The following is a 21,853-nucleotide window of genomic DNA, read 5'->3' as shown; positions in this document are numbered from 1 at the left end:
TAGCATTCGGCGGCCGAGTCTGAATTATGAGCGGAGAATAGTACGCACCCCATTCACTGGCGTATATGCTCAGAATAATTACAGAAACGACTGCGAAACGCGCAGCCACCTAGTTGGTTGTGATAAATACAGGTCACAGTATGAGGGAATCGTCGACAATACAAATTCGCTTGCTGGTTTCACCATTCTGCTGGAAGTGGGCGAGTTTTAAGATGCTAAATTTGGTTGGAAAGCGCAAATCAGTGTCACTTGAAGAATTAGCCTGCAAAACTTCGGGAACGTATCTAGAATCATTAAGGGACACAAGTGCTCCGACTGTGGGCCCTGAAAAGAAGCTGCGAGGATCTCATACTGTACGGCGTTTATTTGGTGGAACTACCTAAAATTCTACATTAAAATTTTGAAAGCAGTGAAGAGGAACGCTTCATTCCATAGCAACTCCACACAGCTGTTTGTCGATAAGAAACCTGTATCCTAGATGAAGATGGACTTTTCGAGCATGGCTGATGAATTTTTACTGTAAAAGAAATACAATAAAGACATGTAATAAATAATAGATTACGTTTCATACTTGAGGGGAGGAATTTCAAGAAATTTTAACTTCCTATTCACAACAGGAATATCCAAGACGACCCCAAAGTTTATTCTGAATAATAATTTATGCCATTACTTCACTAGTTAATTTGCCTTTGCCAAACCAGTACCACGTAAATGATCTTAAGAATTTCTCAAGAAACATTTGAACTCTCCATTGAATTCAATTATTTCTTTCAATCGTTAGTGAAAAATCAATTTCACTAACGATTAAGTGACCCAAAGATGACTGTATGTTTAATTAGAGTTCGATTTTAGATAAATCGAATTCTAATTAAACTCAACTGCGCTATGGTAAAAAGAATTTTGTGGTGCTACCGATGAAAAGCCTTTCCATAATAAAAAAAAAAACCTGCATATTCTTAAAAATACTAAATCCAGTTGTAGTGTTCCTGCCTCGTTAATGTATTTTGCCACTGCAAATAACAATATGGATTAGCAGTTTTCCTATCAACTTCGATTAGAGCCTAATTTAATACTTTTCTAACGTACATCTGAATCGTTTCTCAATGGAAGATATGTTTAAGTGTCATATTAAATAACCTTATTCAAATTACTGCTGCTGTGCAGCAGCAGCAGTAATTTGAAGGACTTTTATTCCCTTGTCTCGTAAAGCATCCTCAACAAACTGCATCTAAGAAATACCACTGGTTTAAGTGTTTTATATTTATGCAAGTCAATTATTTTTTAACCCTCAACATTACGCGCTGTCTTCCAGTTCCCTTACAACCACTGTCTGTCTGAATCGCCCACGCTCGCTTGTCACTAAAGAAAATCACGCTCTTAAACAGATTTCATTTGAAACAGAAATCCTCCTTTGTACTGTGCACGTAGATAATGGCATGACACATGGCCATTGAGGGCGGCATTACTCCGTATACATTTCGCAAAAAGGATTGAATTCCATCTTGGATTGCCTACTTTGGAAGAAATGATAAAAAAAAAATACATCAGCGCGTTCTGAGTTATTTGCGACTTCACATTTCAAAGTAAACTTGCAGAGCGATCAGAGAACATAAGAAAGAAATCCTTTTCCACATCTTTCCACAAGACGCCATTAATGCATGTGCCACGAGCCCTCCCAAAATAATTACGCATTATCTTAAGGTAGGCTACGGTAAATTAAAAAGGAAGGGGGTGCAAGGCGCAATGTTTTTGCTAGCCTTATGTTTTCCACTTAGCGTAGCCTCTTACTCTCAACTTTTTCTGTCACCCCAAAAGTTTGAAGAAAGCGTGATTGTTCTCGATTGCACTTCACTGAAGACCACTTAGAATAAATGTTCTTCTCCCAGAACTAACGCCATCCAGAAAACGTCTGCCATTAAAAATCGCCGGGTTCTCTAACGAACGGTACTAAATACTTTCGGGGATAATGGGATGAATTCTGCGATCAACTTATTCCAGGCTGCCGAAAGACCCACACTTAAAATCATATCTACCCGTCTCTATGAAGACGAATGTCCCTCACTTAACAGGCTGAGAATGTGCGCTCCCTGTACGGAAATAGACTCTTAAAACTTGAACAATTACTCGCAACTGAGCGAGGAAATAAAGAAATGATGGAAGCTCTTTAATATTTTCATTCTTCATTCAAATAATAAAAACGTTCCTTTTTATAATACTCGTCGCAGCTGCGAGTTGTCAGAATTAGTCCTGGACTAAACGCTTAGGATTCGTGGATGAACAGATAAACTTTGAAAAAAAGAAAAGAAAAGAGGGATCGAGAAAGAAAACGATAGAAAGGAAGAATGGGGCGAAGAAAACGTAGCGCCCGATCTATGTCAGACGGATGCTATTTGTATACAATTCCAGTGTTTGGGGCGCCATAAAAATATCTCCAGAATGGGATACATGCAAAAGACGGGGCCTCGCTAAAAAGAAATAGGCAGACTTTCCTCTCACAAGAAATGACTTAAAATTCATTGTACACCAAAATGTTCGGCGTGTCCGGGAGATTTTTCAAGCATTCCAATAGCTTGCGGAGTCAGCTGATGAAGGGAGATGTATCGCCGCGAATGTTGGCTGCACCTCTCTGCAGGGCCAGGCCATCCATCACAGAGCTCTCCCTGGCTCCGCAGCTTGTCATACCCATGCAGCTCTCCAAATGGCGCGAGGGAGGAAGTGCTGGTTCATTTCGTCCAGAGATATGCCCCTCACAATTGAAGCATAGAGAATAGTTGCTTAGAAATCTGAATGGTTGCCGACAACACATCCTTTTCAAAAGCTGCTTTGCATACAGTCGGATGGATGCTCTAATGAGAAGGTATTGTCGTACTGATCACCTAACAGCGCGACATTCAAGAAGCTCGGGCGTGCTCCGTTTTTTACGGGGTCTTGTGAGCCACAATGGTTGAATAGTTACTTTGAGTGCTGGATGGCCTACCATTAAATTTAAACAGTTTAGGGTTCAGCGCTTGCTTCCCGCTTAATCACCGTTCTAATGGCAGGCTGGGTCACCAATTCATGTTATAATACCATCCTTTCACGCTCATTTATCTATCAGCGATAATTTCCTCGTCCCTCGCCCTCTATTATCTGATAGTCAAATTATCTTATTCTGGTTTTGTCGTCTTTGGCAGAAAGCTACTATGTTATGACGCTAATTATTAGACAACTGCTAGCTACCCCCTTCCCTTCTTGGAATTAGCCGCCTGAACATTAACTAAACTAGGGATCGTTAATAGAGGAGAGTTTTCTACTATACCAGAAAATTACTGGCACAAATATGCAGTCTGCAAACCTACAGAGAGTGAACGGATACGTGATTTTTTTGTCCATTCTTTTTTACCTCGGGATATTAAGTTTTATGTTCTTTAAAGCTACTCTGGTATACTCTCCTTTGTCCTTTTTAATTCCTTTTCATAGTCTGTTTAACAGAATTTCCGAAAAGAATTTGCTGGTAGGAATTTACCAGCAATGAGATCTTGATAAGGAAGAAATACAGTATAAGTAAAACATTTATTTAATTTATTTCCTACCTTGGCATTCCTATCCAATGTCCCTTCATAAAAGTGGTGTACATCTTACCGTTCAGCAATAAATTTGCCATAGTCATAATACACAAACATTCTAAGCGCCAAGACACGTTGTTTTTGCACCTTTCACAATGACTGAACCTAACTACTGTTGACGTCTGTGTGATAAGTGACACTCCACTCGCCAAATCATGACGAGCATTTTATGAGGCTAATAATGCAACTGTCTGCTTGCCTGTGTGGACTGCCATCTTGTAGAAAGCTGCACGATAAAGGAATAGTAAGCAACAACAAATAAATGGAATAAGTTCAGACACCTCCCGAAGACTTAATTGTCTTTATTTTTTGCATTAAACAGTCTCTGGTAATACTTCTAATGAAAAGGATTTTTATAAATATGAAAACTTAAGTGATTGATACAACAATGAATTAGAACTGCTTTGCGGTAGAAAGGAATGGAAAACCAATGTGAACGAAGAAGCTTTAAGAATATGGAGGCGAGTGTTTGACACGAATATCGTATACGTTTAATTATACACAGTACGAAGTGTAAACTGTGTATTCCTCAGTTGCCTAGGTAATAGTCTAAATAAATGGAAGGGATGGTGATTAAATTAAGCAGGTGGCGTGACCAAACTGAGTTTAAACTTGGAGGTGTTGCGATAGGGATTCAGAGAGCGAATGTTGACTCATGACAGTGTTGATGAGGTAAAAGGAAAAACTCATAATTGAGAAAACGCACAATTAGCACAAAATGTAGTCGGTAACCAATGGCTGTAGACACCAAAGGCTGCTGAGAATTGCACAAATTCCTAGTCAGGCCACGTTGGTACAAATAACACATCATTCTTGTCGCGACAGTTAAAAAGCAGAATACATAGAAGGTGGCCCAGCAAATATTACATCTCAAGCGCAAATATTAGCAAATAATAGAAAAATGTAGTACGGCGGGCCAAGAAGTATAGGATCCATCCATCCACTTGTCTGGTCTAAAGAAATCCAGTTGGGTTTGGTTTTTGTATGGTAGAAATAACGAGGTCATGGTTCCATCTTAATCATTATCGTTTTAATCACCTATGAAAGTTCATCCCTAGGCTGGCATCAAGCTAGATGGACGTACATAAAATACCCAAAGAGTTAAAAGAACACGAAAGAGATTATTTTACAAAAGTACATATTTTGTAAATTCCTCTGGTTCAATGTAACAAACTTGGAGTACAAAACAGAAAATGTATTTATTTCTTCTTTTTTTTTTTAATTTATTGTTATTTTCGACCGACTGTATTACACGAAAATTTAAACCAAGATTTTCCTTCAGTTTCACTGTAGGAAATACTACACTCTTATCTGTGAAATTGATAATCAGGATATCAGAATGTTTTTATATTTATCCATTTAAAGTTAAGTAGTCATTTGAGGGTGGGAATCTGTGTAAGCATTGCTTTATGGTAGATCCATCCACAGTGTATGCTATTTCGTTTTTTGTTAAAAAAAACAGGAAGCCGAAAAATGTTTTCAAGTTAGGACACGTGAACCTTCAGTTTCTGTCGAAAAAAGCGCAAAATAAATAAGACTGCGTTTTATAAAAATGTTCCGTGTAATATTATCACGTTGTTTCGCGCATTTTAGGAATTTTAAATTGATTTTTCCGAGGGAATAATGTCAGATTCAAGGGCAATTTCTCCACTTCAAAGATTTTACTTTCTTCACTAACATTAACGAAATAAACTCCAGTTTCTGGGAGATTATAATAATATGAAGATTGGTGTACTAAACTCGCCAGCTATCCGTTTACGTTTCATTGATGTACGAGTACACTACCAGTATTTAAGGAAGGCAAAAATAGATATACAACAGTTTTTGTAGGCGTAGAATGGAAGGAATTAAACTAATTACCCTTAATGTTTTTGGCCAGAATTTTAGTGTATGTAGGAATCTTCAGGTACGGGTTCACGTCCACTTCTTTGCTCTAAAAATTATAAATCTACTCATTCCAAGTTAATTTGACAATCAATCAGAGTGGAAAAGTTTTCTTCTGGACGTTAGGAGCTGTTTGACTGACCAAATTAACTTATACATGGGAATGATATTAGAGTAAACGTTCAACAGGAATTTCTGATAAATAACTTACATTATTGGCATCTTCTTTAAGAACAAGAGTTTGATTTTCACCACTGTAAGTTGGACTCTCCAGTATTGACTCCTCCTTGCAAGGAGTGGGAGGGTCAAAGTGGCGAATGCAATCGACAGGATGTTTAAGTCACAGGTGGCCTTACAGAACTGTGTTCTAGAATCCACAAAGAAGGGGGAAAAAAGGGATAGCAAAAGATTTCAGTGAGTCTTCTCCACAAAGACGGGTGGATATTTAAGGAGGCAAAAAAAAAAAGTCGAGATTGCGCCCTGTCGCCATTCTTTATTGGTCTCTTCACATATCCCTTTGGTCCACTGAAGTTGGGGGGGGGGGTATCGTTTATTCAAATTATGCTTTATTTCTTTTCTTTTTTTTTTTTTTGCCTAGCGCAAACGTGACTTAATAGAAAATTTCCGCGTGTCATTATTGTATGGAAGGTGAACATTAACATTCCCTGTCCTATAATTCCATCATAATCCCATAACCCCTTCCTTTAAAGGTCTAAATCCTTACGATAATGGAGTTTTTCTAACGGTCTGCTGCACACGACGGGTGAACACCACCGGCGTTCTTCGCCGGAGGTAAGCAAGCCCTTCTATTTCAGCGACGACAGAAAGGAGCGGAAGGTTAACCCCGAGAGTAACCCTTGAAGTAGCAGGCGGCACGATAGGGAAAAAACGCCCACTTAACAGTGTGATGCTGTGGAAGAGGCGCAATCAATAGTTCGCGTAAGTCCCAAGCGTCAGTTGCAGCAGGTTCGGTCATTCCAAGGTCATAGAGCGGGCGGCATAGTTTGGTTCCGTTTCACGAGGCTGTGGTTAAGACAGAATAGAACTTGCTCTTTCTCTCGGTCCTCCCAACACACTTGATTTAACAGATTACTAAGTACCTGCTTCGCACTTAACTAAGGTATTTAAAGGACGCGCTTAGTTAAAGGCACGGAGAAGGAACTTTGAACCGTGCGGCCTTCTGCGCACTTCTTAGTGTAGCATCCATTCTTAATCAAAAGTGATTAAATATAATGCATCCCGCTCTTTGTTTACTTAATGGAAAGTTTGTATAGCACCTCTCTGGAGCGAAAGACGTCAGCGAATGCCATATGGTTACTGTGGCTGTGGTCAGGTGATAATTCTACTAGCAGATCTCCCTTACGTTAACTGTTAACCACCCATATACAGTTATTTCATTATTTTTATTAGTCGCGTATTCCGTGTATATCCTACTTCCAGTGATGGGTGGATCTTTCGCCACCGGGTTAAATGTTTCTGAACTGCTTGTAAGGAGCTCGTATTGGACATCTGTCTGCAAGAGAAAACTTATAATACCAGGACAAAATCAGAGAGCAATGACCTTCGTTTTTTTTTTTTTAACTAATGCGCGTCACACTTGGTAAAGTTCTGCAAACGAAGATTTTAAAATTGGCATTAGGCAACTACGGCTTAAAGAGTAATCGTAGAAAAGTGTGCACATGCAGAATCGGACATTACCATGTCTTATTGATTTCTGAACGAATTCTATTTATTTGCTTTGACAGAAGACTGCAATTTCCTGTGGCCACATCTCAACGTTGACATAAAAGAATGCTTTAGACGTAGCCTTGCGTTCTTTAGAAAAGGAGTGTTAGAATTCTTTAGAGAGAGAGATGATCGGCCTCCTTCTTCTAAATACATCACAATACACTTTAAGAAAAGGACTCCTCAATGATAATCAGCAGTTTCTATTTTTCAACTTAATCCTCCTTTTCTGACATTGATACGAGTGGAACTTAAACTCGATTCCGCCTTCATCTTTTTCGCCCGCCTTCGTACGACGATCTTCGTTTCCTTCCATCTCATTCAAAATTCACTTCTGAAGTTTCTGACAATTTTCTCTAGAAACCTTTGGTGGGGGGCCTTTATTATTAATTCACACATCGATGGAAATGAAGGCCGTTTATTGATTATACCTCTCAGTGGGTAGATACAGTAGCACGTGATAAGACCAAGCAAGTTATCGATAAGTTTCGATTTGCGTTTCTGCAGGAAGGAGAGAAAGTCCCAAGTTCGTGCGAATGTCTGCACGTTATTGTTGAGGTGGGGAAGGGCAAAATCGGTAAGGGCTCGGTGCTCTTACCAGCTTCGAGGCTTCTTTTTCTTTATTTCCACCTCTTCCCTGCTGTGTTTTTAATAACTGTTTTAGCCCAAACGGAAATTCTTTTATTAGTAGTAATAAAGGCAGGAATGAAATCACACGTTGACACTGAAATTATTCCTAGATAGATTCCACTCTCAAACAAAAACGAACAGCTCGGCTGGAGAGCATCTTTGAGTCAATAACAGCACCCTGTGTTACTTCACGTGGCCCTAAGATTCTCAGAAGTCGCTGAACCACTTAAATTTCAGGAAATCTGTGATCCTAATGACGTCGTTGCCTGTTGGTTGGATACCGTACTCTCAAATATCTCTGGTAATATTAATAGACCTCTGTGTGGCCATCTTGCAGCATTACTAAGAAATTCTGCGAAAGATTGAAGTAACCGCAATTAAGAACGATGCAGCTTGGTTAGTTCGTAATGGTGTTATCGGTTTGCTCCACTAGATAGCGCCACTTGACTAAACAGTTTCTAGTTTCGGTGCAGTCAGAGAGCCCGGTATTAAAATTCCCAGTTGGTGCGACATTCGCTGAGAAGACGATTCATTTTTCCTCTTTCTTTAAACGAGAGATTACAAGCGTGATTTTTTACTAATGTGATTATCTGAGTGTGCATCACAGAGTTCTCACTTGTTCCTAATTATGGGCGTGTTTATGTACGAAGATGTCCATCACCCTCATTAAGTATGATGGACACCTTTAAACATAAATCGTTGACCTTATCTAGCTTTCATTGCTGTTATAATATTAAATGAGTTCCTTAATCCTCTGCCTGTGTTCTTTCGCTAATCCATCGCAAGTTCAGCCTACACATTTAGTATTAATATTTGTACTATTGAGATCAGTGATTAATCAGTTGTCCCCATGGCTTATTCACAGGCATTTGCCCATTCTACTGATCTCCAGTAGATCTACAGATTTTTTTTTGTTTGTTTTTATAGATTTTTTCGCTGATCTATAGAATTTTAAGTACCACGCTTATGTTTCGGTTGTTAATGTAAAAATACAATTAAAACAGAAGTTAAAATATATTGATAAATTTAGATTCGTTTCAGATGAGTTCTGGACAACTTTGCAATACTCAAACTAGAAATCGATGGCAATTTCTGCTATATTCGATACCAGGAAGTGTTCTATTTTTTTTAACACCAGTATTCAAAGATTATATGGCGATGTTTGAGAGAAACTTCAGAGACATCGCCATTTTATGTTAGGGTTTCTCAGAAAAATCTGTTGAAAATCCGATGACTCTTTATAAAATCTCTAAAAATAATCGTATGATTAATACGTTTTTTCAACAGAAATTCTGAGAATTAGTAGATAAGTAGAGTAGGATCCACCCCTGACAGTTATTACTCCAGGTGCTTCAACTCGCACAACATGAAAACTGGCCTATAAACACGCACACAAGTACAGACATAACATGCAGTAAAGATCACTTCTAATACCATAAAAATCGGTGCCCCATAACCTATTAACTTTTGAACTACAGCATCTGACCTTGATTTACAGCAAATAGAAAAACGTGTTTTTTGCGCATAGATAAGATTCAGTTCTACCTAAAGATCTTCGACGTACCTTTTCTACTGTCACTCCCTAATATTAGTTTGTAGATCCACTAGGCAAGCCTTGTGCAACTACAGGGAGAAATTGATATATGGATTGATCGACACTAGAGCATTCCTGGGATGCTCTTAGAAATATTTCGTCTCTGTAGATCCCCCAGACATCATGAACTCCGGACGTCTCTTACCCAGTAGCTTAAATTAAAAGTGTTTTCGTCATTAATCGTGATTCTCATTGGGATGTGCTTATTAGTCAGTATTTGAAGTTGTGTTACTTGTGTGTTTAGAGATGAATTTAAAAATGGTATCTACTAGAAGTATTATGCATAGATTATCTTTTAATCAAAGAGAACTTCAAGGAATAACATTAGCAATGTGTTATGCAATACATTTCCAGTAAAATGTTAAATTCTTACTTACCTCGATTTCTTCCTCATTTAAAAATAACCTCCCCATCAGAGTGAGCCACCCATTAGTTTAATGAATGTCGCAAATAGAGACGATAGATCAAAGAACCTTCGTGTCTTTTCAGCAGTCGCTTTTTCTTTATTTTTAGTCTAATTTTAGCGTAATTAGTTACTTTTGCCTTCGTTGCCTCTTTCTTTATCGAGCTACTCAGCTGCTTCACAGAACTCTGCAAATCATCCTCCATTAAAATATATTAAGAAACTGTAGACTTCCAATCAAGAGGATTATTTTTTTAAAAAAACTACCTCCCTTTTATATCGAACTTTTACTCAGTACTTTTTTCACTTCGGAAATTCCGGCAAATTATGTTTATGCAGATACATATAATTGTTTACAATCTCTTAACAAAATTTCAGCTACCACCCCCCCCCCCACCCCTGCTTTCGCCTCTTTATTCTGAGCGTAAAAATTTTTAACTGCTACGAAATAAATGTATAAAACGTATGTAGATAGAAGAAACTTCACTACCCACCTTACAATTGCCGCACCTCACAAAATCTTCACCTCCTCTCCACCTCAAGAAATCTTCACCCCTCTCCACCTTCAGAACACTGAATTACGAATAACTGTGCATTTTTAAAGTTATAGATAATTAAAATGTAAATAACTTTCGAATTCTTAAATTAATTTAAATTTTTTTTCTGCAGTTAAACTGAGGCTCTCTCTCTATCGGCTTATTTTGACTTGAAAGTTTACTTCAAACGAACATGACTTAAAAGTTGCAAAAAAACTGAAATTTCGCTTTTGCTTTACTGTCATTGGAGCCTTGTCTTAAATTGGAAACTATTACTTTTATATCAATTTTAAAGATATTATAACTGTTACATGAGATCCATGATCATGATCAATCTCCTCATCAGAAGAACTGATCCATGATCAATCTCCCCATCAGGAGGATTCGGACATCAGTAAAGTAATAAGATCTGTAAAAGTGTCAAGGAAGCACCATAGCCTTAAGTTGCTGCGAGGAAGCCTACCAAGTTTCGAATCGGTTTAATTATCGGATACCATATCAGTCAATACGCTTGTATACTTTTATATCTGATGGAAAAAGGAATGTGCATTCTTTTATAGTAGCCATGGTTGTTGAAGATTTTAATTGAGAATGTTTTGCATATTGGCACACATCGCCCTGTCTCGAAGAAAAACTGACTGGCATCGCAGTGCCTAAAAAATCGTTTAAAAAATGCTGCCTAAAAACGGTAGAAAAACAAAACTCGCGAGTAGGCCTATTGTTCTTGATGCCATGTTTCTGGAGATGTTAACGAAACGCGGGAAAGATAATGTAATTACATTTGCAGCTATTCCTAACTTTTTAACGAGATAACCCTTGTACAGTGTTCGTCCATCAGAGACACTCGGGGGTTCTCGCCAGCCATTAAAACAGTTTACGATTATTTCCCATCTATTTAAAAAGCTTAGTTTTTCTGCGTTCGCTTCCTGGGTTTGCTATTCTTAAGGAAGTTGGAGGGAGCAAGAAAGACGTGAAAAAGTTGTCTGCATACGAGATGTACTTATGCCCACCCTATAATACATGAAAAACCTTTCAGGCAAATTAACAACAAGCTCGTTAAGTTATATTTGCATATTCGATTTTTCTCCATGTTCCTATTACATTTCTGGACGCTTTGTTGTGAACTCTCCAAGAGGCTGATTGACGTTCGGAAGACCGATGACAGGCGACCATCATCTAGACGAAATGAAGAATTATGATCAGAGTATGATATTATTGTGCTGATGTAAGTGAGCCTCCCGTATGAGGTTTCCGCTTAGTGTCCTGGGTATATTTTGCATTTCTCCATATCTTCTTGATGGGTTCTCGTCCTCTCCAAGAACTCTGGCTATAATTAAATTCCCCCCTTTGAGAAGGATTCTAATCGGAAAGGAAAATTGGGTAGATAATCACTCTGTGCCTGGGTTTTAATGTCAAGTTGTGGCCTGGATTTTAATGGAATTTTGCATTCTCTTTTAAATTAGTGAAGCAGTAAGTTTTATGGCAGCTGTTATAGCCTTCAATATCTGAGTGTGTGAAACAGAAAATTGTATACGCGAGACTTCTTTGCAATAAAGGGAGTTATCAGAAGTGGCGTCTTTTCATTGTTCTCCGTACATTAAAAGGGGATGAAGCGATTCCAGATACTTTAATTATTTGGCATTAAATTCGTGACAGTTATCCAGAGTTATGGATGTAACTTTTCTTTAATGGACGCTCGTTCTTGGGTTGAATTACCGCATTTTTACGGCGCTAAATTGGGGCAACAGCGCTCATTCAAAGCGGTCTATCGCCATTGCCCCTGTAATCGTGGCTACAACGAATTGCCACTGATAAAATCATCTCCGCCAAGATAGGCATGCTTGCTTACCGTTCACTGACCAGGCAGTAATGCAAGAGAGCGGCTGCCCTCGCTAGTTTCATACAAGGAACATTATAGGGAGTGCCTTCGAAGGCAGCCATGATTGAAAAAGACACGATATTCGCTGGAGGCATCGAGAAATAAAACATAATTTGCCCCGAATTGTTAGAATTGTTTAATTACTTTCAACCTGTATAGTTACTCGTAAAAGCCAACATAAATTTCTGATGTGATAACGGAAAGGTAGGGCCTTCTTGCATTATTAAAATGCCTTGGAAACGAATTCATAACTGATGATTTGGGGGCTTCTGAGCTAGAAGAGATTTCTTGAGCAGTAGCGTAGTCTTCTCGGATATAAACTGATCCATGTGAGAGTTGGAGTGCCGTTTGTTTAATAATTTAGTTTTACCAAATAGGTAATTATGTTTAAGACCTGGAAGACATTTTCTGTAACTCATTTGAAGTAACGTTGATGCAGGTAGATAAACAAACGTCAAGAATTACTGCATCAGTACGAACATTGAGACACCATCCTCTGCACAGCGTTTAGAAATTAAGAAAAATGCAAACACTGCGTAGCGTAACTTATTAAAATTGCATATCTTATTCTCGATAGAACTGCCACACACACAATCATCATCGTTTCATTGCGTGTCACGTGACCCTACCCTCGCCGAGACGAAAGGGATGACTTATTCCCAGTAGAGGGCGCTAGTAAATAAATAAGCAACCTGTTAGGCAACTGTAAGTAACAGTGAAACCCGTTTAATCGCCAAGGAAACTCCTGCATGCCAGAGATATCTTGTTTACCATCACGATGTGTTTTCTCAGCAGCAGATCGCAATTTTGATGTCGTTTAATAATAAATGTTCCGATGAACATTCGGGGAATTCTTCTAATCAGAAAGTTTATTAAACATTGCAGATTCTAATTAGTAATTTTATGTTAAGATCGCCAGATGCCTATCAGGCAGATGTGGATCTAACTAAAGCCTTAGCTGATAGTTCTAGACAAAGGAAGTGCGCCCTGTATTTTAATCAAATATCAACTGATTACGTGTGAACATAATTGGCGTCTTTGTGTTCCTTTGTCATCAGAAACTAAGCCCTCTGTCAGTTAGTTAAGCTGCCGAACCTTAATAAGAAACTGGAAGCAAAAAACTTATTGTGTAGTCTACTTTGACTACTTACAATTTCTCTTCTCTTTTGTTTTTACTTCCCCCCTACCAAATAAGCACCCACTCGCATCCTCCTGATATTTTTTGTTTCACTTTCTTTGTCTTAACACGATTCCACGAAGCCATAGAGCTAAGCGGTTTCAAGGATCAACAGACAAACTCAAACTGGCAATGGTGAGGGGGAGAGAAGAGCTTAACTACGAAACGCCTTTCCTTCTCATACTTGACACTGCTCTAACACAAAGAACTCTATGAAATAATCAATTTATTTTATTCATTAAATAATCTGAAACTTCGTAAAATTCAAATTATTAATAACTCAAAAAATAAACCTTTTTATAAAAGGATTTCTTCGCAGTTTTGTTCATGAATATCAGACAATTAATATGGTCTCTCAGTCCAAGTAAAGGTGAGTCAGATGCTGCTTATTATTCTAATATAGATCAACCCCCCTCCCCAGACACATACCCAAAAGGATCAATGGGAGTCATTGTGCTAACCGACTGCTGTACGGTTACTGTGGTATGACGTCATCAAGTAATTCTGGAATCGGTGTGGCCGAGGTGTTTACAAGGCAGTTGAGTGCATCATTGGATCAATCTGGCCAGCAGAAAAAATCATTGCGTGCCGTACTTATCATATTGGAGGGGCATAAAACTAGGAGATAATATAGCAGGAAACAATCTGCTTCAATCGAAATAGCAGTGCAGTCGAGATCAACAAGTGCAATTTGTAGAGATTACCTTCCGTGATTAATAAACGCGTACTCATTGCGTGCTGGTAAATATATGTAAATAAAACCGTAGACTTAATGCAGAAGTCATAAATATTACCGAACTACTTTCCAAGGATTCACTGCTCCCTCCATCAAGATATACTCGTAGGAGATTGATCACAATTCACCAACAGACACTGCGTTACAAACTATCTTTGTTTAACCACTACGCGAAGAGCTTCGATACCAGAAGTGACTGTTATTAAAATATTATAATGGACTATTAGGTTTATTTCGTTGTGAAGTAAAATATTCTCCTGATAATGCCCAAACGAAGATATAAATGAAAAAAAAAACGCTAAGTTCATTAATTGCGAGCGTGATTATATTTTATTATATTAGCGATTGATGAATCTTGATTTTTTGTTGTGGTTGTATGCAGAAACAGAAAAAAGTTTAAAATACAGCTTTCTTCATTGAAACGTTTAAACAGATTTTACAAAAATAAATAAATAATAAAATTATGAAAGGTATACTTCTAAGTAAAAACATGTTTTATGTGATAAAAATCGATGAAGACAATAACGTTTGCCATTACTTCTTTCAGTCTCGAACTTGGCAAAGAAAACAATTTGAAAAACTCATATTAAAATATTACAATTTTTTCTATGTTTTGTTTGACAAAAATTGGTAAAACAGAGAAAAAAAAATGGTCAGGAAAATAAACGAGTAATAATGAATAGTTCGATAAAGCACAGCTGTTTCTACAGTTTCGATTAAAACTTCAGATAGCAGAAGCCAAAATATATAAAATTTGTGTTTTTTTATATAGAAAAAAGGAAAGAGGTCTCAAGAGCCTACAATAAGTTCAAAAGGTGACTGAAACCTAGTGAAACTCCTGACTAGAGATAATGGATTAAAAATGTTGATGATCTTGCCGAGTTCAGTAACAACCTAGCCAAAAACTCTGGTGATTCGATTAAAACCTTGAATTCAACGTCTAAGCTGCAGGCCAATTTAAGATTCAACCTGTCCCGTTTTCTCTTTCTGAAATGCCCCACTAACTTAAGCCAAGCCGTTCAAGGTTGGGCAAGCAAAGAGAAGGGTGAAGTGATCAGAAATAAGAATTTAATGAGCAGTAAGTTGGATCGGTTTCTATGGAACCTAATAGACCAGGCAAGTCGATTAATAGTGTGGAACTTGCACTCATGCGACCAAGCCCAATTCCAGTCAATTAATCAACGGCCTTCTACTCAGAAACTTTCTATATTTAGAAGCCGAGATAATTTCATTTTGATAAGCCCAGACGCAAATATTATATTAGGTTTTTACTAAATTTTAACCTTAATATATACATTTAATGCTATACATTTTTTCGCCTTGGGCCTACTTTAACAAAGCATATAAAGCAATTTTTTTTCAAAGGCTGCCAAACATAACATTATAATTGAATATTAAATGTAAACATTGCTTTTATATCATGGATTTCTCAATCAGCAGTAAGGTGTCATTTAAAATCTTCAATGTTTTTCTGCACGTACTCGCTATAAATAACGGAAGAATTACACACAAATATTCATTATTCTACTCGATTTTCATTAAAAATATCTAACATTCTGAAATGGCTTTCGATTTCACTGAAGCGAACCTTCAATAAAGTGAAGATTCGTTTACTCCATACAGTTACAGGCGATGAAGAGGAGGGGAGAAAGGCGGCTCTTCCTCCTCTTCACCTCCCCCTTAAATTTTACACAACACGAACTCATTCTTTTTCACCAGACTGTCAAAAGGACGGACTGGCATAATAGGTGTTCCAAATGCAAACATTTCAAAGATACTAATTAGCATTTTGAATTTTAGTTTTGTCTCCTCCCACTCTACCTCATTATTCTTGTCAGCGAATGTGCACGGATCATTCACGCATCAAATGAATGGTATACCTTAGAGATTTCAGATGAATTTATTGTGACAGTTTCTTTTATTTATTTAACAAAGAAATCCGGTCTGTAGCTAATACAATGTTACCTAAACAAGATTATTCTTCTGTGCAGCAGCCCTTGAACACAATGCATTGCCAATATCAGTGATATTAAAGTTACGAAATCCAAATAGGATTTCAATAGGTAACTGAGATCACCAATACATTCCCAGTTTGCGTAACGAAGGCCAGAAGTCATTCATCATGAGGAAAATGCCCAATATTATTGCAAGCTTTGATAATGCAGTAACGCAATAGATAAGTTCTAACCCCTAACTTAACTCAGAGAGCTTTGTGAAATGGATGTTTGTAGTTATGGTAAAATCTTCTGTAGGAATGCTTCTATTATAAAATGAGGTACTGAAACTAATATAATAATATTCTGAATTTTAACACTTTTAATGTTGTTGAATATCTTTTTGTAACATTCTTAAATAACTTCCTTTAATAAACCTTTCACTGCATCTTGTATCCTGACATTTCTAATAAAATAATTCTCTATTACCTTTTCAAACCTGCTTTCTTACAAATTTCTTCTTCCTTCCAGGGACTGTCGGGTGGTGCGAGACCCGCAGACTCTCAAGTCAAAAGGCTATGGGTTCGTTTCTTTTATTAAAAAAACGGTACGTGTTGTGAGGGATCATTATGTATACAGTAAGTGGGATTATGGTGTGAGTGTTGAATGTTAATCAGTTACCATTTACTACTTGGAATCCTTTCTTATTATTCCTAACATCCGCTCTCTTCTCTTAATAATGCTTAAAATAATAATCTTAGTATGTGCCAAATATGTAATGCATGGAGTAAAATGGGAATGATTCTCTTATGCATTGTGTGCCAGATATTTATTGCTATCTTATCTGTTTGTTGTTTGAATATATTTGTTTCTTAGTTGTGTTTATTACACTTTATGCATGTATTTTATTCTCAAATAATTTCTTTAACAAATATCTTCGTCAGCACTATATGATACGGCTCTTATCAGCTGAAGAAACATTGGTATAATAGGATTCTGTGATATCATCCTCACAGACAGCATTTAGTTTACTGTGTCAAACCTCAAAGCAATTTTTCTTTTTCAAACCGAATTAAGAGGTTTGAAAAGTGAAGGGAAGACTTAAATGACGCGCGAATTGGAAGTCCAGTAAATCTCAAGGCTAATAATGTTCAAATGATGAAAGATTTTTTTCGCTCATATACACAAATCAATATAAATGTAAGCTAACCTAACCACCGAAAACTAAAATTCAGCTTTAAGAAATTAGACTCATTTTGAAAGGAAATTCTTTACTATGAGACTACCCCAGCTTTGGCTAAAAAGATCACGAGCAAAATCTCAGCCTACTTATTCGTCACTATCCCTAAGGTTAGGGTACATCCAAGTGTACTCACATTTATCAATGAAGGTATGTTTGTTATAAAATTAAACATTCTCGATATTTTGCATCATTGTGCCTACCAGGTGGAACGTTTTCGATTTTGGAGAGGGAGAAAGGAAAGCTATTGCACTGAGTCAGTCGGTCGCTGCACATGAGTTTTATTTTCTGCGCTACTCTTGACAAACCATCTCAGCCCACAATTTCCGGCAGAGGGAAACATCGAAGTAAAAAAAAAAGAAAGTATTTAATTATTCCTTGTTCATCGTAGTGTCTGTTTGATACCAATAATATTCAAGGCACATGAAATGAAACATTGATCTACACTAATGACATCGGCTGTGCGGAAATTACAAATGTTCTTATTGTTATCGGCTTATTCTACCCATTTTTTGTTTTGTTTTGTCCCTGAGAATGGAATCGGCATTACTACTGTGGTCTGAATTTCAACTTGGCTATTTTACTTAAAGCTTCTGCCAAATAAGTAAAATTTCCACCAAAGTCTGACTCTTATGTGGTGTAATTTTCGTCTCTGAATAAAGAGTGTACTAAGAACAGTTTGGAATTGGATAGCCTATTCGTTCCCTTTTTGGGAGTTGGAGTAAATCAACAGTTGTTCAGGAAACAAGTTCATTCATGTAACCCAGGAAGCCCTTCTGCGGGTCGCGTTGTACTATAAAAGAAATTAAGACGTGTGCCATCTTCTTTTAGTCCATCTGTGCTACGAACACTGGATAGAACTTGCTACAAGTTCTATCCAGTGTTCGTAGCACAGATGAACTTGCTACAAGTTCTATCCATTTTGCCTGTTCTTTGCTTTCTTCCTTCTGAATATCTCTGTTACTCTTCCTTGACAATTTTGCAGGACATTTTTTTTCGATTTCATTGATATTTATCCCCATCTTCTTCCCTACACCTTCATATTGCAGGGACCCATTCTTAATATTCCTTGTATCCTGCTTTTGCATTCTTATGTCAACCCTACCGAATTGCCAGATATATCAGCGGTCCTGTTATTGTTTATACTGTACTACTTTTCATTTTATTTCCGGGTTTTTCACCCTTAGTTGCTTCGGTAAAAAACAGAGAGCAGCCATCTGGTTCCTTCTACTTTTCAATGTCTCATTCTACATTATTTTTCTGGTATAATCTTTCCTGGATTTTCATTCGACCTCTTCACCAAGTTATTTTCATAACTGATCCACTATCACCTATAACTACAGGTCATCGGTCAACGGTAACTTGTGGTAGTTCCCCCTTTTAATCTTTCTCGAGAACAGCCAAGTGGAAAAATTAACTTCTGTAAGGATCTCAAAACAGCGGTGGCAACGAAAGATGACAACATGAATATCTTTATTGCTCCAGCGTATCTTTACCAAAAGGAAGGATATACCTTACCTTTTAGTAAAGATTTCTTTAAAGAGCTCACTGATACGGGATTGGGCACTTGCGATGCATGTCATTTTCTGTTAGATACCTTTCCACTGCCATGCCATGTATTTCTGCGATATCTCTGCAGTTCTCGCATTGTCAAAGCTGATAACTACCATTTGAGGATTCGTTGAGGGAGAAATTTTTGCATGTTGGTGTAACGCCGATGACAAATTATGTGCCACTCTGAATTCCTCACCGGTGTTGCATCTCCGGTGAAAACCTTTCTTTTGCCATCACCATGATGCGGATGATGTCAAAAGAGAGGTTTTCGCTATGGATGGTAATAAAGAGTATTTAGAATCTAAATCAAGATAAAAACAAGCATTGCTGGGTCCTGTAAAAAAAAAGCGAAACCTAAAAAGTTAAAAGTAAATAACAACAAAAATAAGAAGTGGAGGATGTTAAAAAAGAAAATTGTCCATTGCACGTTACGCTGTGCATTCATCCTTTTGTTCCCAGCAACCTCCGATTTAAGAGTTATTATGGGGCTATAAAGATGTTAACAGCGAGCTTGCGGAAAGCCACGTCTGGCTAAATTAAGTTATTTTAATTGCAAATACACGCATAAAGTATAAAGTATTTTGAAAGAAGTTTCGCACTTTTTCATGTTGGAATCTACTTCGTAAATGATTTTATGAACTGTTTTTGTTTTACACGGAAGTGCACTACGGTCTTAGCGCCTTCTTTGTACATCGACAATTAAAAAATAAGATAATGTAACCACGTGTGGCTTAGCTGCCTCTGCCGCTAATGTCAGTATTCATATGACGTGACTCCCAAACAGGGGAGCTGAACAGTGAAAACAGGTTGCGTGCTGTTTTCTTTACTATAAACAGGAAACCATCGGAGCCTGGGGGATTATTAATTACCCGACCACATTTTAAATAGTTAAAGCACTATGAATAATGATAACAATAATGGGATGAAGGCAGGTGTGCGTAAGGAGGAGCACTGATACGTCGAGGACAATAATAAGATGGCACATTACAAAGTGCTGGTTACGGCGATAAGAAAGAACAATAACGTGGATGAAGATCGGTGTGGATCGGAAAGATAACAGAAAGTGGCACAGCGAAAATCGAAGAAATACGATCCTGTGCAATTTGATAAAGAAAAGATACATACGGTACGAAAAAAATAATAATAAAAAGATGAATTTAAAATTGCTGATGAGAGAAGCAAGAACCTTTTTTTTTATTATTTCAACGGCGCCTTATGCTACGTAATAATAACGAACTACACTGGCTGCAGATGACAAAGTTTGTGGCATAGTAGTGGCACGCCACCTGTCGGACAATATGCTGCTCTTTCCAATGGGAATTACAGGTTTCATCCGTTACTCCTGCCCTCTGATCTGATTCTAATCCAGCCCAAGGCTGGACAGTGGTTATAATCGCTGTTCTCGCACTTCGTGTTGAAATGGCCTTGGTTCGAATCTCGTCTGACCGAGTTAATCGATCTCTGACGTTGCGTGGATTTTCCTTCCGGAAACTCTTACTGGGCATCCCGAAAAACAATCACACCGACCACACAACACTCACAATTCATAGACGCGATATAGCGACATCTGATGGCCATAATGACCTTCTCAAAAATTAGAATTCCACTGGTTTGAATCAGATTTGCTGAACTCTACATGTTAGGACTTGAGGAACGTTTTCTAAGCGTTTTAACCAGATGTTAATTTAGTCGATTCGTAATAGGGGTTAGCAGAGCTGTTTCATTCCAAAAAAGTTTACACAAATGTCGTTGGCCATTCCGCATATGAAATTTAGTAAGTCTAATTTCAGATCGTTGTAATAACTATAAAACTATAAAATCTCTTCAGACCCATATTCGGCTGTTTTTTTCCCGAATCAGGACAACCTACATGTTATCGCTTTCCAACACAAGGACATCGTGACAAAAATCTGTCCCCACTCACAACTCTTGCTCGAATTCTGGAGTGCATTGTATATATCGTTAGCTGTGTGCACAGCTCTTATGGATGATTCAGTGCCGGAGTAACAGGATGTCGATGTATTTTTGTCTGCAGCTTTCACATTCAGCCGGCATACCGATTCCTTTATATTTTTCTTTTATCACATTCACTAGAAGATGATGTTCCTAAACCTCATACCACCGTTACACGCAGTGGTGGAGGAAATCCTTCACTTCTCACAATCGTCCACAGTCTCTGCGACCTTCGAAGATTCTTTCCGGAAAATACAACAAAACAGTTTAACTCCCTGCAGATGACGCAAAAACAAAGCTCTTCGAAGTTACGACCTACCGGAAAGAAACCTTTTAGAATTATTGTAAACTTACAATAATATGATCCGGCATGTAAGACCTTACTTCCTCCCATTCACAAATGCTTATGCAAATTTAAGAATAAATGCGAGAAGCCACTCAATTCCCAAGACCATCTTGCAGAACACGGTCCAAATAGAAGGGAACTGTGGCAACAAATAAAAGTGAATTGTGACAGCCTGCTGCAAACACCATGTACTTAGAGTTGCTCCTTTAAGAAAAATAATGCTAGTAAATAGTAAACTAGAGACCAGTAGCTATATACATTCATAAACAAACTTGTGTAAATGCAGTTGGTTGACAAAATAATGGAAACACCTATGATGAGGGTTAAGGTATGCATTAATATGGTGTTGGGTCTTCAAAACATCGAATAGATTCAAATAAATCTTTACTGTGAATATTGGATCAACAGTTCCTTCACGGAGGAATGTTTCTCTCTCCTTGGGCCACTCTCCTCTCCAAATATGCCCACAGTGGCTCAAGAACGCTTAAGTCTGGTTTCTGTGCAGGCCATGAAAGATGCTTAGCGTCAGTTTCATGCTCCTCATACCAAGATTGGACGCATCTGGCTATGTGTATTGGAGCATTTTCATTTTGAAATATGGCACCTTTTGGCGACAAACGTTTGCACCATGGAATGAATCTGGTCACTCAGAATATC

The 21,853-nt window shown here is 37.8% G+C and overlaps 1 protein-coding gene across 4 annotated transcripts in view; it reads left to right on the top strand.

Moving 5' to 3' along the window:
• LOC150078422 (cytotoxic granule associated RNA binding protein TIA1-like) overlaps positions 1–21,853 on the top strand; it is a 695,656-nt gene that overhangs the window by 542,028 nt on the left and 131,775 nt on the right. For all 4 annotated transcript variants that reach the window (XM_090385386.1, XM_090385385.1, XM_090385387.1 and 1 more), the window contains one exon: positions 16,635–16,710. In XM_090385386.1, the coding sequence (XP_090241512.1) occupies positions 16,635–16,710 (76 nt within the window). The remainder of the gene's footprint in view (positions 1–16,634; positions 16,711–21,853) is intronic.

Source organism: Mastigoproctus giganteus, chromosome 11 (assembly GCF_048544385.1).
Source record: "Mastigoproctus giganteus isolate SK-2022 chromosome 11, ASM4854438v1, whole genome shotgun sequence".
Taxonomy (NCBI): Eukaryota; Metazoa; Arthropoda; class Arachnida; order Uropygi; family Thelyphonidae; genus Mastigoproctus; species Mastigoproctus giganteus.
This window is presented reverse-complemented; position numbering and strand designations above follow the sequence as displayed.